Here is a 17,923-nt window from a genome sequence, read left to right as displayed (position 1 = left end):
CTCCCGCTCTGTCTCGCTCTCGCTCGCCCCGCTCTGTCTCGCTCCCGCCCTCTCGCTCCCGCCCTCTCTCTCCCGCCCTCTCTCTCCCGCCCTCTCTCTCCCGCCCGCCCTCTCTCGCCCCGCCCTGTCTCGCTCTCTATCGCTCGCTCTCTATCGCTCGCTCTCTATCGCTCGCTCTCTATCGCTCGCTCTCTATCGCTCGTTCTCTCGCACTCTCTCTCGCTCTCTCTCTCACTGTCTCTCACTCGCTCTGTCTCGCTCTCTCTCGCTCTCTCTCGCTCTCTCTCACCCGCTCTCTCTCGCTCTCGCTCTCTCGCTCTGTCTCGCTCCCTCTCGCCCGCTCCCTCTCACTCCCTCTCGCTCCCTCTCGCCCGCTCCCTCTCGCCCGCTCCCTCTCACTCCCTCTCGCTCCCTCTCGCCCGCTCCCTCTCGCCCGCTCCCTCTCGCCCGCTCTCTCTCGCTCTCGCTCCCTCTCGCCCGCTCTCTCTCGCTCTCGCTCTCTCTCGCTCTCGCTCGCTCTCGCCCGCTCTCTCTCGCCCGCTCTCTCTCGCCCGCTCTCTCTCGCCCGCTCTCGCTCTCCCCGCTCTGTCTCGCTCTCGCTCTCCCCGCTCTGTCTCGCTCTCGCTCTCCCGCTCTGTCTCGCTCTCGCTCTCCCGCTCTGTCTCGCTCCCGCCCTCTCTCTCCCGCCCTCTCTCTCCCGCCCTCTCTCGCCCGCCCTCTCTCGCCCGCCCTCTCTCGCCCGCCCTCTCTCGCCCGCCCTCTCTCACCCGCCCTGTCTCGCCCGCCCTGTCTCGCTCTCTATCGCTCGCTCTCTATCGCTCGCTCTCTATCGCTCGCTCTCTCTCGCACTCTCTCTCGCTCTCTCACTGTCTCTCACTCGCTCTGTCTCGCTCTGTCTCGCTCTCTCTCGCTCTCTCTCGCTCCCTCTCGCTCGCTCTCGCTCGCTCTCGCCCGCTCTCTCTCGCCCGCTCTCGCTCTCTCCCGCTCTCTCTCGCCCGCTCTCTCTCGCCCGCTCTCTCTCGCCCTGTCTCGCACGCCCTGTCTCGCTCTCTATCGCTCGGTCTCTATCGCTCGGTCTCTATCGCTCGGTCTCTATCGCTCGGTCTCTATCGCTCGCTCTCTATCGCTCGCTCTCTATCGCTCGCTCTCTATCGCTCGCTCTGTCTCGCTCTCTCTCTCACTCGCTCTGTCTCACTCTCTCGCTCTCTCGCTCTCTCTCACTCGCTCTGTCTCGCTCTCTCTCGCTCTGTCTCGCTCATTTAAATTTAAAACAGAAATAGACAGTTTTCTAGAAGTAAAGGGAATTAGGGGTTACGGGGAGCGGGCAGGAAATTGGACATGAAGCTGAGTTCGGATCGGTCAAGGCCCTGTGGGTGGCGCAGAGGGCCCAGGGGCTGTGTGGCCGGGTCCTGCTCCTACTTCTTGTGTTCTTTAGATTTGTGGTTGGGATCAGATCAGCCATGATCTTATTGAATGGCGGAGCAGGCTCGAGGGGCCGATTGGCCTACTCCTGCTCCTATTTCTTATGTTAAGAGGCAGGTTTGTCAAATAATTGAAAGTATTTACTTAGCAGAAATGAACATTGTAAACTGACTGCGAGTCCTGCTGTGAGTTTAAAAACTGGCCCTTCACCTCTGATGCCCTCGTTCCAGTCTGGTGCAACCCTCCCTGTGTGAAACGAGTCTGGCCAGTCTCAGCCCAGCTCCTGCTCCTGACCACACTGGGAAGTAACTGCCGCTGATCGGCAGCTAGTGTGGAGAGTAGGAACATGCCAGTCTCGAGGTGAGGGGAGGGTGGTTAAGGTTAGCCAGCGAAGTCGCCTGTGAAGATGGACGCAGTTTTGAAACAGCTTGTGCCCCAATCACAGACTGATTAATTCCACTTGTGCAGGTGGAATGCTGATACAAAGGCCATCAACTTGTAAACATCAAGCCCCTCTCTTACCTGATCTGTGACCTCCTCCAGCCCTACAACCCTCCGAGATCTCTGCGCTCCTCCAACTCTGGCCTCTTGCGCATCCCCCACTTCCTTCGCTCCACCATTGGCGGCCGTGCCTTCAGCTGCCCGGGCCCCGAGCTCTGGAATTCCCTCCCTGAACCTCTCCCCCTCTCTCTCCTCCTGTAAGATTCTGCTTAAAACCTCCCTCTTTGACCAAGCTTTTGATCACCTGTTCTAATATCTCCTTCTTTGGCTCGGTGTCAAATTTTGTTTGATAATCGCTCCTGTGACTTCCAACTGCGCCACCCAATAAAACGGCATTTTTAAATATCCCGGTATTTTTAAATCTAATAAACAAAAGTTTGTGTTCTTAGAAAATGACAAAAACACACAATATTTTTTTAACGCCTCGAAGACTTTTCTCCCGGTTTTTGCTCGCAGCGTTGCCCTGGAGATTAATCTTTAATTCCTGGAGACTCCAGGGCCAATCCTGGAGGGTTGGCAACCCCCCCCCCTGAAACCAGCCCTGTTTGGGGGAATTCAGAGAGGACACAAACCCAGATTGCTCTTGGGCTCCTCCTGGTGGCTGACAGTGGGGCGATTGGCAGAATGTCGGGGTGTGGGGGAGTTTTTAATAGAATCTACAGGTTAGAAAAAAATAAGTAAAACCGAAGATTAAACCTGCGTTTCATTGGCTGTTGCCTTTCTCCCTCTGGTCCACTCACAGTGCTGATAACCGTGTTCACCGTCACCCCTGACCTTCGACCCACCAATCAGAAGGTAAGATTTCTCGTTCTTCTTGCTGGTTTTACGCGGTTCAGTGTTTTTCAGGGCGACCTGCGGTCTAGAATCTCGACTGACCGTGGGTAAGGAGGCAGTTAGCCCCAGTGCCCTGGGTTAGGGAGTAGCAAATCAGACAGGGTTCCGGCTCCTGGTCCCCATCCAGTGCCCACTCTGTGCTGGCTCAGTTCCTGTATCCTGTGGCTCTTTGTGCGTGAGCTGAGACAGTGAGTGTTGGCAGTTCATTCTGTCCAATCCTGTCCTCACTCAACATTCTCTCCCTCTCCCTCACACACACCACCCCCCCCCTTCCACTGTGGGTCACTGGACAATGATCAGGAACATAAGAACAGGAGTAGGCCAGTCAGCCCCTCGAACCTGTTCTGCCACTGAACCCTGGCTGATTTCCCCTCTCCCTGTCGTAGGAGAGCTGAGGTTAGTTAGATCAGGGATCGAAACTGGGGCATTCCCGAGCTGTCTGACTGACCCAGTGAATCCCTTACTCCACAGAGCCAGTGGGAGCTGTCCTGCATCGTAGGCTTAGGCTGAAGGGAGATTATTCCCTTACTTGGATTCTGGAGTAGGGCCTTTGAAGTGACCGCAAACTGTTTTCCACCTGGAGATGTGCACTGAACACCCGGGAATCTAATTCAGGTCGTGGATTTGTCAGGAACGGGAGCAGGCCCTTCGGTTTCTTACTGACTGCTCCAGGCCCTCGTCCAGCTGTGAAGCCCAGTTTTGTGGTGGCTCTTCTCCAAACTGCATTCCAATGTACCATCTGGTTTCTTATGGAAAGCAAGTTTTCGAGATGGTTTCAGGATTCCTGTCTTGGCCAAGGATTTTTATAAATATAGAAACCTTCATCTCTGGTTAGTTTTGTGGCCATTGGAGAATAGTTTTGTTGCTAATTTGGTGTCATAAAATTCAACAAATCCAGTGTTTTTATTTTAATTCATTCTGGGGATGTGGGCGTCGCTGGCGAGGCCGGCATTTATTGCCCATCTCTAGTTGCCCCTTGAGAAGGTGGTGGCGAGCCACCTTCTTGAACCGCTGCAGTCCGTGTGTTATTCTTTGTAGCTGTTTTGATACAACTGAGTGTTGCTAGGACAGACTTCAGAGTTAAGAGTCAACCACGTTTGGTGTGGGACCGGAGTCACCCATTGGCCCAGACCGGGTAAGGACGGCAGATTTCAAGGGGCATCAGTGAACCAGGTGGATTTTTACAACAATCCGACAGCTTCATGGTCACTGTTACTGATCCCAGAGACAGTCGGAAGGGGAAGAGTAAAAATGAAAAGAAAGGCTTGATATTAAAAGTGACTCAGTCCTGTTTATTTCTCACTCGCTGGTTTGGGGCCTGGAGGGTTGGAATGGGCTGTTTTTAGCATTGATGGATAAATAAGATCTGTTCAGATCAGTAACTTGAGTATCTGGGAATGAATGGGAATGTGGGATTGGACTCTAATGTAGCCTCCATGGCCCGTAGGAAGGACCTGTGTGGCCCACAGAGACCAACAATATTGGGCACTGCTATTGTCGGGTTTGAGTGTGAGCACTGATCCTCTCAATACAGCGAGCGTGTTATTGAAGTGACTCTTTCTGCCATACTCCTGACTCGGATATTGTTCTCTCTCTCTTGCAGCTTGAGGTGTACATTGTGGTAAGTATCCCAGTTACTATTGATAATCTGACCAGTAACACGCGAGCATGAAGCGACCAGCTCTCCCCTGGACTTCAGTCACACCTGGAATGTTTACGATCCTCTTAAAGGGGCTGTATTGTCATTTAGCATCAACCTGTCGCCCACTGTAATTCTTTCTTTCTGTTGCTCTCCCTCTCTGTCACTCACGCCCTCTACAGCTCTCGTTTATTCTCATTATTGTCTGGCTCTGTTTCTCTGTCACCCGTTTCTCATTTCTCTGTCTCCCAGGGTCTCTCCATTACTCTTTATATGCCTCTCACACATTTTCTCTCTGTATGACTTCCTCTCTTTCATGCTGTATGTCTCTCATTCTCCCACTCTGTATGCCTCTCACACACTTGCTTTTCTTTCTCTCTCTATATCTTGCTCTCTCACTCCTCCACTCTAAGCCTCTCTCACTCACAATGCTCCACATTTAGATAATGAAAGATTCTGGTACAAAGGACAGACACCAGCAATTTTGCTGCTCCTCTGAGGCTGTGTCTTCCACCCACATTCAGGTCTTAGTCTTTCACGTGTCATTAAATGGTTATCGTAGAGCGACAGTGTCCAGACTGTTGCACAGGGCCTGGCACATGTCACAGTATCTTCCACGTACAGATCCATAGAGTCATAGAGTTATACAGCACGGATAGAGGCCCTTCGGCCCATCGTGTCCGCGCCGGCCATCAGCCCTGTCTACTCTAATCCCTAATCTCTCGACCTCCGTCCACGACCTGTCCGTCTGGGAGGTATTGACTGAGATGGTTCAGGCCTGTTTCCTCTCCTTTTTTCGTCCTCCAGCAAAAGCGGGCAGGGGATCACGATTAGGACACTGAGTTACCCAGGTCCCCCACAGGGTTTGGTCACATCCATTTAATGGAATTATTGGGCTAGTTTTCTTTCTGTGTAGGGAAGTGTCTGTTTAAAATTGATAACAGCTCATAGCAGCAAGATTGAAATCAGAAACTCAAGAGTGAGGGAATCACAGACACAGACCCCCGTCCCATCACCGTGGGGGGGGAATCGCAGACACAGACCCCCGTCCCATCACTGTGTGGGGGGGAATCACAGACACAGACCCCCGTCCCATCACTGTGTGGGGGGGAATCACAGACACAGACCCCCGTCCCATCACCGTGTGGGGGATTCACAGACACAGACCCCCGTCCCGTCACTGTGTGTGGGGGAATCACAGACACAGACCCCCGTCCCATCACCGTGTGGGGGATTCACAGACACAGACCCCCGTCCCATCACTGTGTGAGGGAATCACAGACACAGACCCCTGTCCCATCACCGTGTGAGGGAATCACAGACACAGAAATGGAATCAGTTGATGGGAAGTGCAGTCCAGTGTCTGCAGCTTATTGTTTGGCCAATAATCTCCTAGCTGGGAATCAGTTCCTCATTACCCCAAATGGCCTCTAATTCCCGCTTGTCTTTCTCAGGATCCTCGAGGCTCTCGGATGATCCAATGGAACGACCTGCAGCCGGTGTGTTGTGGTAAGTGGAGGGATCGGAGAAATTTATCACTTCTCCGATATTCCAATAAAAGTGAAACCAGTCGCTCATTGACTGTAGGATGTATGTCGGCATCTCCTGCTCCCGATCACAACATGATCTGATTAACAATATCGAAACATGAAACTAAATCCTTCCTTCTGTCGTCTTACTGTCTCCCCTTCCCCCTCCCACCCCGAAGGCAATGACCGTCACTGAGACGGGTTCCACGGACTCTCTGGTGCCTAACCCGAGTGCCCATTCTAGACATGAGTGTCGCCAGGGCATTTGACCGTGAGTGGCATCATAGACCAGCCCAATCCTGCCCTCACCTGGTGCCTCTGCGCTTTCCAGCGGCAGTGACTGGGATCAGGCCCAGGAGCCCTGGCCGATTTCACCCTCCCCTAACCCCCGGGCACTGAGGGCAGTTGTAGGAATAACCAGAACTTTCTCGACTGACAGCCGTGGTTGATTTGAATGGGAGCGTTGTTTAGAGTGTTGCCTTGCTGTGTGGTTGGATTCAGCTCATTGAGTGAGTAAACTCAGCGCCAATACAGAGAACAATCAGCCCATTCCCAACAGTGAAAGTGAAGTGATCCTGGGGCCACTCTCTCTCTCTGTTTAACTTCACCCCAGTAACATTCCCATTTCCCCACTAGCTCACCGATGTATTTATTTGTGAGTTGGATTATGTGGAGTGAGGGACTGAGCGAGGTGGAGGGTTATTCACTGGCTCACGCACTAAATCCGTCCAGCCGAGGTCCCAGCCGCAACAGAAACATTCAAACCGAAACTTCAGCTCAAATCAATGACCGGGCCAGAGCTGATAATCTCCTCAATAAGACAGTCCTGGTGATTAGGGCCTTATTGATCATTTGTCTTATTAAAAACATTTATATTTGACTTCAAGGTTTAAAGGGCAGTTTCACACCATAATATAAAGGTCAGAGTGCAGGAAGTACCTGTAAATTACAAGAGGAAGTGATGTTTGAATAACAGAAAGCAAAATGCTGCAGATGCTGGAAATCTGAAATAAAATCAGGAAATGCTGGGGAGGGTCGGAGAGACCGTCAGTGTCTGCAGCGAGAAGGTGGTGGGATTCACGCTTTAGCTCAGTGTGAAGCCCAATGTCCAGCCTGACGAGTGTACCATCAGGGCATCACATCATCGAGGCCCGCCCAGTGCAGCTCACGCCAGGCATCAGTGGGACAGTTGGGCAGTGCCCACCTCTGAGGGGCAGTGTGTCTGGCATCGATCGATCGATGTGATCAGCTCACTACACCCCACGAGCAGCTTCCCAGCTGGCCCCTGAACCGTTTCAAACACCTGTCCAATTGGTGATACTTTTGGGGAGGGGAATCGTACAAAAAGATCCTCCATGGATAGTCAGCTGGGGTTTGTTTCATTTCAGGCATTGTAAACATGAGCTTCCCTCTGTCAGACCAACCTGTGTTCGGCGAGTGGTTAATCTTCATAGACCTGCAGGGGCACACGTACAATAAAACGTTTGAAGTTCAGAAATACGGTGAGTCTGTCACACGTTCCGTTTATTCACTGTCCCGTCCGGTGGTGAGTGTACAACGAAAATATCCCCACTTCCCCTTGGGCTGGAGAATGCGTCACATGTACCATTCACACTGCGATCAGCAGTACGCAGTCTCACACACATGTACCATTCACACTGCGATCAGCGGTACGCAGTCTCACACACATGTACCATTCACACTGCGATGAGCGGTACGCAGTCTCACACACGTACCATCGGCGCTGCGATGAGCAGTACGCAGTCTCACGCGCGTACCATCAGTGCTGCGACGAGCCGTACGCAGTCTCACGCGCGTACCATCAGCTCTGTGATGAGCAGTACGCAGTCTCACGCGCGTACCATCAGCGCTGCGATGAGCAGTACGCAGTCTCACGCACGTACCATCAGTGCTGCGACGAGCAGTACGCAGTCTCACACGCGTACCATCAGCGAATTGTACCCTTTTGCTTGTGAAATAGCTTGCTGTTTAACCCACATGTTCTGCGAGCCTCCCTGTGGGTTTAAGGTTGACGATATGTTTGTGCTGCCCCAATAGCCCAGGGAGGAAGTGATCCACACAGACCAGGGAGCTTCCTGATTCTATCCCTGGGCCGCACCGCACTGGGACTGAGCAGCTCCAAGATAAACAGAGCTACAGTAACATTTTTCTATCAGGTTCCGAGTTATTTTGGCAGAGTTTTTACCCAAGAGGCACAGCCTGTTTTTAATTCATTAAAAGTGTGTTGTCCTGGTAACCAGATGCTGTTAGTTAAATCCTGGCAGGTTGGAGAGAGAAGTCCGTTGCTGATTGGCTGGATTGAGTCTGAGGGAAGTGTCCGGGCGGCAGGATTCTGGGGACGAGCTGAAGGGCTGCTCTGATTGGACCCCAATATTCCCGATTAACCTCAACAGCACCGCAACCTTGTGTTGAAGCTCGTGGGGCAGTGAGACTGGCTGAGGGGGAAGTTCTGCCTTCTGTTTTGTTTCTTTCCTCTCCTGTGACCTCTCCCTTTGGTCCCCAATCCCCTTCCCATCCTGTGTGGTTCAGTCTGAGCTCATACCCGTTGTAACAATCTGTATCTTGCTCGATCCTCGATTTCAAAACTCTCATCCTTGTTTTCAAATCCCTCCATGGCCTCGCCCCTCCCTATCTCTGTAACCTCCTCCAGCCCTACAACCCTCTGAGATCTCTGCGCTCTTCCAATTCTGGCCTTTTGCGCATCCCCGATTTTAATCGCTCCACCATTGGCGGCCGTGCCTTCAGCTGCCTGGGCCCAAAGCTCGAATTCCCTCCCTAAACCTCTCCGCCTCTCTCTCCTCCTTTAAGATGCTCCTTAAAACCTCCCTCTTTGACCAAGCTTTTGGTCACCTGTCCCAATATCTCCTTATGTGGCTCGGTGTCAAATTTTGTTTGATAATCGCTTCTGTGAAGCACCTTGGGACATTTTACTGTGTTAAAAGTTGTGTATAAATACAAGTTATTGATCCCACTCACTCCTCTCTTTCTAGGTGAGTTGGCCGATCTGATAGCCCAGGGACGGTGAACAGGGACATTATTCTGAGTGGACTTTACCTCCCTGTTGATTGCCTGTTTGACCCGTTCACTATGCGTTATTCCCATTGCCATCTAGCTCTTGGTTACCTAAGCGATGACCAATCCTGTCAGTGGGTGATGTTTCTCCCCATGTGTGAGTTTGGACAGTGAGGTCACTGCGATCTGCCCAGTCTGTTCAACTCAGCTACACACTGCCTCGGGCAGCTGAGCTTTCAGGGAAACTCCTCATTTGATTTTATTGAGAAGCTGGACGATGGCCCAAGTCCCAAGTGCTGGACTCCCCCTCCCGCCCACCCCAACAACTTGCATTTATATAGCGCCTTTAACATAGTAAAACGTCCCAAGGTGCTTTACAGGAGAGATTATCATCAACAATTTGACACCGAGCCACATAAGGAGATATTAGGACAGGTGACCAAAAGCTTGGTCAAAGAGGTAGGCTTTAAGGAGAGTCTTAAAGGAGGAGAGAGAGGCGGAGAGGTTTAGGGAGGGAATTCCAGAGCTTAGGGCCGAGGCAGCTGAAGGCACGGCCGCCAATGGTGGAGCGAAGGAAATCGGGGATGTGCAAGAGGCCGGAATTGGAGGAGTGCAGAGATCTCGGAGGGTTGTAGGGCTGGAGGAGGTTACAGAGATAGGGAGGGGGTGAGGCCATGGAGGGATTTGAACACAAGGATGAGAATTTTAAAATTGAGGCATTTCCGGACTTGGAGCCAATGTAGGTCAGTGAGCACAGGGGGTGATGGGAGAACGGGACTTGGTGCGAGTTAGGATACGGGCAGCAGAGTTTTGGATGAGCTCAACGCAGAAAACAGTAGACGGGATAAATCAGGATGTTGTGGTTAAATTACACTGAGTTTGGATTTGTACAAGGAGGTGGATGGGGGGAGAGAAACCATAGTCTGTCCCCCATCCCAAGGACAGTGCAACACTCTTGTATCTAATAGAGGTGACAATGGCTTTTTTTGGCAGTTCAAACTGATCCTGGCTGGGTACCAGCTAAGTGGTTAAGACTCCTTCCCCACTCCTTCTGTTACCAACTGCAGCCTCCCACAAAATCTGGAATCATTCCTCAAGCAAATCTTTTGCACTGCTTCACCCAAATTCCTGGCATAACTCTGCATCCCGTGCAGAAAGAGAGAGAGAGACACACACTCCACAGAGAGAGGGAGAGAGACACACACACACACCACAGAGAGAGGGAGAGAGAGAGAGACACACACATACCACAGAGAGAGGGAGAGAGAGAGACACACACCACAGAGAGAGGGAGAGAGAGAGACACACTCCACAGAGAGAGGGAGAGAGAGAGACACACTCCACAGAGAGAGGGAGAGAGACACACACACACACACACACCACAGAGAGAGGGAGAGAGAGAGACACACACACACACACCACAGAGAGAGGGAGAGAGAGAGACACACACACACACTCCACGGAGAGAGGGAGAGAGAGACACACACACATACCACAGAGAGAGGGAGAGAGACACACACACACACACACACACACACACCACAGAGAGAGGGAGAGACACACACACACACACACCACAGAGAGAGGGAGAGAGAGAGACACACACACCACAGAGAGAGGGAGAGGGAGAGACACACACCACAGAGAGAGGGAGAGAGAGACACACACACACACCACATAGAGAGGGAGAGAGAGAGACACACACCACAGAGAGAGGGAGAGAGAGAGACACACACACACCACATAGAGAGGGAGAGACACACACCACAGAGAGAGGGAGAGAGAGACACACACACACCACATAGAGAGGGAGAGAGAGAGACACACACCACAGAGAGAGGGAGAGAGAGACACACACACACACCACATAGAGAGGGAGAGAGAGAGACACACACCACAGAGAGAGGGAGAGAGAGAGAGACACACACACCACAGAGAGAGGGAGAGAGAGACACACACACCACAGAGAGAGGGAGAGAGAGACACACACACACACACCACAGAGAGAGGGAGAGAGAGACACACACTCCACAGAGAGAGGGAGAGAGAGACACACACACCACAGAGAGAGGGAGAGAGAGACACACACACACACCACAGAGAGAGGGAGAGAGAGACACACACTCCACAGAGAGAGGGAGAGAGGGACACACACACACACCACAGAGAGAGGGAGAGAGAGACACACACGACAGAGAGAGGGAGAGAGAGACGCACACACCACAGAGAGAGGGAGAGAGAGACACACACACACACACCACAGAGAGAGGGAGAGAGAGACACACACCACAGAGAGAGGGAGAGAGAGACACACACGACAGAGAGAGGGAGAGAGAGACACACACTCCACAGAGAGAGGGAGAGAGGGACACACACACACACACCACAGAGAGAGGGAGAGAGAGACACACACCACAGAGAGAGGGAGAGAGAGACACACACCACAGAGAGAGGGAGAGAGAGACACACACACACCACAGAGAGAGGGAGAGAGAGACACACACTACAGAGAGAGGGAGAGAGAGACACACACGACAGAGAGAGGGAGAGAGATACACACACACCACAGAGAGAGGGAGAATGAGAGACACACCACAGAGAGAGGGAGAGAGAGACACACACGACAGAGAGAGGGAGAGAGAGACACACACACACCACAGAGGGAGAATGAGAGACACACCACAGAGAGAGGGAGATAGATACACACACACCACAGAGAGAGGGAGAGAGAGACACACACCACAGAGAGAGGGAGAGAGAGACACACACCACAGAGAGAGGGAGAGAGAGACACATACCACAGAGAGAGGGAGAGGGAGAGAGAGACACACACACCACAAAGAGAGGGAGAGACACACCACAGAGAGAGGGAGAGAGAGACACACACCACAAAGAGAGGGAGAGGGAGAGAGACACACCACAAAGAGAGGGAGAGGGAGAGAGACACACCACAGAGAGAGGGAGAGAGAGAGAGAGAGAAAGATACACACACCACAGAGGGAGGGAGAGAGAGATATACATACCACAGAGAGAGAGAGGGAGGGAGACATATGCACCACAGAGAGAGGGAGAGAGAGGCACACACCACAAAGAGGCAGAGGGAGAGAGAGGGATAAATGCACACCACAGAGAGAGAAAGGTGGGGGGTGTGAGAAAGAGATGGAGAGACACACAACATAGGGAGAGGGAGAGAGACAAGCGCACCATAGAGAGGGGGAGAAACAAACCACAGACAGACAGATTGTCACAAATCTGAAACATGTGGCCCAACTCAATGAGGCCTGTCCCAGTTCCCAAATAGTGTGAGCACGGGATGGGACAGGGGTGGGATGTGCAGCTTTTTTAGTGGTCATAAGGTTGTGGATTTGAGCCCTCAATCCAGGCTCACACTCCAGTGTACTACTGAGGGAACACCGCACTGTCGGAGGGTCAGTACTGAGGGAGCGCCGCACTGTCAGAGGGTCAGTACTGAGGGAGCGCTGCACTGTCTGGAGGGGCAGTACTGAGGGAGCGCCGCACTGTCGGAGGGTCAGTACTGAGGGAGCGCCGCACTGTCTGGAGGGGCAGTACTGAGGGAGCGCCGCACTGTCGGAGGGTCAGTACTGAGGGAGCGCCGCACTGTCGGAGGGTCAGTACTGAGGGAGCGCTGCACTGTCGGAGGGTCAGTACTGAGGGAGCGCCGCACTGTCGGAGGGTCAGTACTGAGGGAGTGCCGCACTGTCGGAGGGTCAGTACTGAGGGAGCGCCGCACTGTCGGAGTTGCCATCTTTTAGATGAGACGTTAAACCGAGGCCCCATTTCTTTTAGTTCCCTTTTGTTAATAACTATATTTTTGGATCGATTTTTATGCTGATCAGGTGCAACATTTCATTTCAGGCACCCAGAATCCACATCAAACACTCCCAGGGCAGGTACAGCATGGGTTAGATACAGAGTACAGCTCCCTCGACACTGTCCCATCAAACAGTCAGCTCTGACTTCAGCCTGAGTGTGAATGAGATTATCAGCCTCAGGCTGCCTGCAGTGGGTCTGGCCCGGTCTGATGACCGATGCCCAGTGGGACTGAGATGAGATTGGAACAAAGTCGTTTCACCCTTGAAGGATTGAACAGGCGGCAGAGTGAGGAGCGCTTCTCTTTCACCTGGGCTGGTTTGCGATCCGGGTGTCAAAGGTGAAAGGTCAATGTCTAATCCACTGCAATCACTTGCTGACCTTGCAATATACGTTTGAGGAGTTCGAAATCATGAAGGGGTTTTGATCGAGTAAATAAGGAGAAACTGTTTCCAGTGGCGGGAGGGTCGGTAACCAGAGGACACGGATTTAAGGTGATGGGCAAAAAATCCAGAGGGGAGACGAGAAATGTTTACGCAGCGAGTTGTTCTGATCTGGAATGCGCTGCCTGAAAGGGCGGTGGAAGCAGATTCAATAATAACTTTCAAAAGGGAATTGGATAAATACTTGAAAAGGAAAAAAATTACAGGGGTATGGGGAAAGAGCAGGGGAGTGGGACTAACTGGATAGCTCTTTCAAAGAGCCGGCACAGGTACGATGGGCTGAATGGCCTCCTGTGCTGTATGATTCTATGAATGGCTGTGATCACCAGTGAATACAGAGACGGTGCTGTGTAAACTATAACACAGGTTCCTTCAGTCAGCCTGTGTGCCACCTTTTAACGATGTAAGAATGTCTTTGTTTGAACTGAGTGTTGAATTCAGGGTAATGGCCAATCTTTATTTCCGAGTGCAGTTCTACCAAAGTTCGAGTTGACCATTGAGCCTCCCAAGTACATTAAGGACCTGAACAGGTGCGAGGAAGGAACTGTCCGTGCCAGGTAAGGTGAAGGACCTTGTTGAGTGGAATATGGCCACTTGTTACACGCTGCCCATAACAGGTGGAGTGAGACTAGCCCCCAGCAGCCCCCCCCGCCGTACCCCGTACCCCCAAGGGGAAGTGGTCGGCTCAGCTTCTATCTTCCAGCACAGAGAGGCTGAGATAAAGTCCTCAGTGAACTCGAGGCTTGAGTCTGGGCCTCCACACTCCATGGCTATGTGTCCGTGCTCCTATGCATCTTCCTGCCTTCCTGCCAAAGCTGGATAACACCACACCAGTGTGAACGTACCCCCTTTCAGGAACTGGCCTTCATACCAACACCAGCTCTCTAGAGTGAGTCCAGCAGTGCTCACCCAGCAACCAAGGGCCTAGTTGTTACCATGGTAACAGTAATCCTGCTGGCAAAACTCTTTCTCGATGGGCAGACTCCTACAGTCTGATCTCCGCTGCAAGCCCCTCTGTGCTTGGACAAAGCCCCAACTTGGTATATGACGAGGGGCGAGCCCACCCCCACCCCGCCCCGGTCCCCTCCCAGCACTGCTGCTCAGAGGTGTGAGATGGAGGCCATGCACTGCCTGCAGGCTGGGCTCAGTTACCCTGAGCCACTCTCCAGCACTCAGTGCCTGGCTGCGGAGTGCTATTACTGGGAAGCCTGGGGCCTACTCACCCTGTCAACTGGAAGCACTGAGGCTTAGGAGAAAGAGAGAAGGAGAGAAAATAGTATAAAAAGCAAAGGAAAATGGTCGGCTGAGACTGAGAATCGACTGTTTGGACCCAAATAGTTGAGATTACTGGAAGTGCAAATGTTTCCTTATTATTATTTTTCTGCTATTTTTCTAACTGAGCCTGAATGCAGGCCATGGTGAATTAGCCTAAGGCAGGTTTAACCTGTGATTCTCATGTGTTGATTCCCAATCTGGCAAGTGCTGCCCAGACGGAGGTGCTGGCCGGAGGTGCTGTAGGGCATCAGCAGCTGAATTGTGGATCACCAGAATCTGTAACCTCATGACCCAGCCCATCTCTCACTCCTTGATCACCGTCCAGCCAGGAGACCCACCCTGGTTCATTGTGGAGTCTTGGAGGGCGAGCCAGGAGCAGAACCCGGCATAGGAAGATAGGAACAGGAGGAAACCATTCAGTTAGGTCAAGGCTGATCTGTACCTCAATCCCATTTACCCGCCATTGCTCCACATTCCTCGATACCCTTACCCAACAAAATCTATCGATCTCACACTTGAAAGCTACAACTGACCCCCAGCATCCACAGGGGGAGAGAGTTCCAGATTTCCACTCCCCTTTGTGTGAAGAAGTGCTTCCTGACATCACCCCTGAACGGCCCAGCTCTAATTTTAAGATTGTGCCCCCTTGTTCTGGATTCCCCCCACCAGAGGAGGTTGAGGGAGATAGCCCACAAACCCCCCCCCCCCTTCTCAGGGCAAGTAAGGAGGGTCAACGAATGCCCACAACCTAAGAACAAGTAAAATAAAGCCTGAATGCCACTCCCTGCACGGCAAGAAGTGGTGTCAGGAAACTTGCTTTGAATGCTCTCCTGTGCCTCGTTGTGTCCTGTTAGACGGTGTGCATTGGGACAGGGCAAGTCACAGGCACCCCCTGTACCAGGGTGAGGCATGGTAGGTTGGAAGGAGGGGCCTCAAAACTTTGAAGGAAAGTAAATTGGAAATAAAATCATCAATCGGTTAGTACTGTCCCTGGGAGGGACGGCTAGACCTCCCCCCACCCCACCCCAGCTTCATGCTTGTAGCTGACACCCAATTGGATTCTGAAAACGTATGTGACTATTTCATTAATGATGCAGAGACAGCCTTAAGTCAGGCCCTGGAGGACCTGTTCCACCAAGTGTGGCATCACCAAACCATCTCTCCCCCTCTGCGTGCTCTCTTTTTTTTCCAGGTACACGTTTGGCAAACCAGTATTGGGCAGACTGACCGTGAACATGACGGTGAATGGAGTGGGATATTATCGACACGAGCTGGGTCATCCTGTGGTGAAGACCATGGAGGTAGAAAACCTCTGCTTTCTGAGAACCATCGAATTATCGAAATAACAGATGTTACGTTACAGAATGAAGCAATCTTCATTTCAGTACTTGCATTGAGTACTCCCAGGGCAGGAACAGTATAGGTTAGATAGAGAGTAAAGCTCCCTCGACACTGTCCCATCAAACACTCCCAGGGCAGGTACAGGGTTAGATACAGAGTAAAGCTCCCTCTACACTGTCCCATCAAACACTCCCAGGGCAGGTACAGGGTTAGATACAGAGTAAAGCTCCCTCTACACTGACCCATCAAACACTCCCAGGGCAGGTACAGCACGGGTTAGATACAGAGTAAAGCTCCCTCGACACTGTCCCATCAAACACTCCCAGGGCAGGTACACGGTTAGATAGAGAGTAAAGCTCCCTCTACAATGTCCCATCAAACACTCCCAGGACAGGTACAGCACGGGTTAGATACAGAGTAAAGCTCCCTCTACACTGTCCCATCAAACACTCTCAGGGCAGGTACAGCACGGGTTAGATACAGAGTAAAGCTCCCTCTACACTGACCCATCAAACACTCTCAGGGCAGGTACAGCACGGGTTAGATAGAGAGTAAAGCTCCCTCTACACTGACCCATCAAACACTCCCAGGGCAGGTACACGGTTAGATAGAGAGTAAAGCTCCCTCTACAATGTCCCATCAAACACTCCCAGGACAGGTACAGCACGGGTTAGATACAGAGTAAAGCTCCCTCTACACTGTCCCATCAAACACTCTCAGGGCAGGTACAGCACGGGTTAGATACAGAGTAAAGCTCCCTCTACACTGTCCCATCAAACACTCTCAGGGCAGGTACAGCACGGGTTAGATACAGAGTAAAGCTCCCTCTACACTGACCCATCAAACACTCTCAGGGCAGGTACAGCACGGGTTAGATAGAGAGTAAAGCTCCCTCTACACTGACCCATCAAACACTCCCAGGGCAGGTACAGCACGGATTAGATACAGAGTAAAGCTCCCTCTACACTGACCCATCAAACACTCCCAGGGCAGGTACAGCACGGATTAGATACAGAGTAAAGCTGGGCTGAGACTGCCCAACCTCATTGCACACCGCAACCTGGCAACCAACAGAGAGAGGAAACTTTCTTACTATCAGACAAGCAAAGTGTATTCACAAGTGTATAAATAGCACTGAGATGGCAGATGATAAAAATACTAATTTCCCTCAAAGACTAAATGATAAGCAGCTTGTTAGTTTGACTCACTAATTGATCAACACCTCACACCCACTGTGTTGGGAAGTCTCTGAACCCTTCTGCAGCGTAATAAAAATAGAGGTGGTGACACAGGCAGTTGGTCAGGAAGCTGCAAGGGGAAGTTTAATATGCAGGAGGGTAGTTAGGATTTATCTAATTTAAGTCAAGTAAGACAGCCCACTGATGTGGGGAAGCATGGCATGTTCATTATTTTGTATTTTTATGTGAAGACAAGTTGATTAAATTTGGTGAGTCTGATCTGTATGTTCATTCATTGTCTGAAATTAAGCAGCTTAACAATTTGTATCAGGCCTCGTGTTACCAGCTGTTTCCTTGGTCTCCCCTTCAAGCCGATTGGAGAGGCATGCAGTGGGGGCACATGAGAAAGACAAGAATATCCAGTTCAGATCACAAGGGGGTTGTAGTGTTACTATTATCTAATTAGTTAGCGGAGGCACCCCCCCCAAATGTAAGGCTGTTACATACGGTGGGACTGATGTTGGATTGTGTGAAGATGCTCCCCTTGAATCTGACTTAGAATCTTACAGATCAGAAAAAGGCCATTCGCCCCATCATACCTATGCTGGCTCTTTGAAAGAGCTATCCAATTAATCCCACTCCCCTGCTCTTTCCCCATAGCCCTGCAATTTTTTCACCAATTTATCCAATTCCCTTTTGAAAGTTATTATTGAATCTGCTTCCACCGCCCTTTCAGGCAGCGCATTCCAGATCATCACAACTCACTGCGTAAAAAAAAATTCTCCTCATCTCCCTCCGGCTTTTTTGCCAATCACCTTAAATCTGTGTCCTCTGGTTACTGACCCTCCTGCCACCAGAAACAGTTTCTCCTTATTTACTCTATCAAACCCCCCTCAT

At 51.6% G+C, this 17,923-nt stretch overlaps 1 protein-coding gene across 1 annotated transcript in view; it reads left to right on the top strand.

Annotated features, from left to right (window-relative positions):
• Positions 1–17,923, top strand: part of cpamd8 (C3 and PZP like alpha-2-macroglobulin domain containing 8) — a 176,921-nt gene that overhangs the window by 40,754 nt on the left and 118,244 nt on the right. Inside the window, exons 5-10 of the mRNA XM_067968643.1 lie at positions 2,666–2,718; positions 4,361–4,378; positions 5,851–5,905; positions 7,314–7,427; positions 13,705–13,789; positions 15,700–15,808. Of these exons, the coding sequence (XP_067824744.1) occupies positions 2,666–2,718; positions 4,361–4,378; positions 5,851–5,905; positions 7,314–7,427; positions 13,705–13,789; positions 15,700–15,808 (434 nt within the window). The remainder of the gene's footprint in view (positions 1–2,665; positions 2,719–4,360; positions 4,379–5,850; positions 5,906–7,313; positions 7,428–13,704; positions 13,790–15,699; positions 15,809–17,923) is intronic.

This window comes from Heptranchias perlo, chromosome 29 (assembly GCF_035084215.1).
Source record: "Heptranchias perlo isolate sHepPer1 chromosome 29, sHepPer1.hap1, whole genome shotgun sequence".
In the NCBI taxonomy this organism is placed as follows: domain Eukaryota; kingdom Metazoa; phylum Chordata; class Chondrichthyes; order Hexanchiformes; family Hexanchidae; genus Heptranchias; species Heptranchias perlo.
The sequence above is the reverse complement of the archived record's forward strand: the minus strand, read 5'-3'. Positions and strand labels throughout refer to the sequence as shown.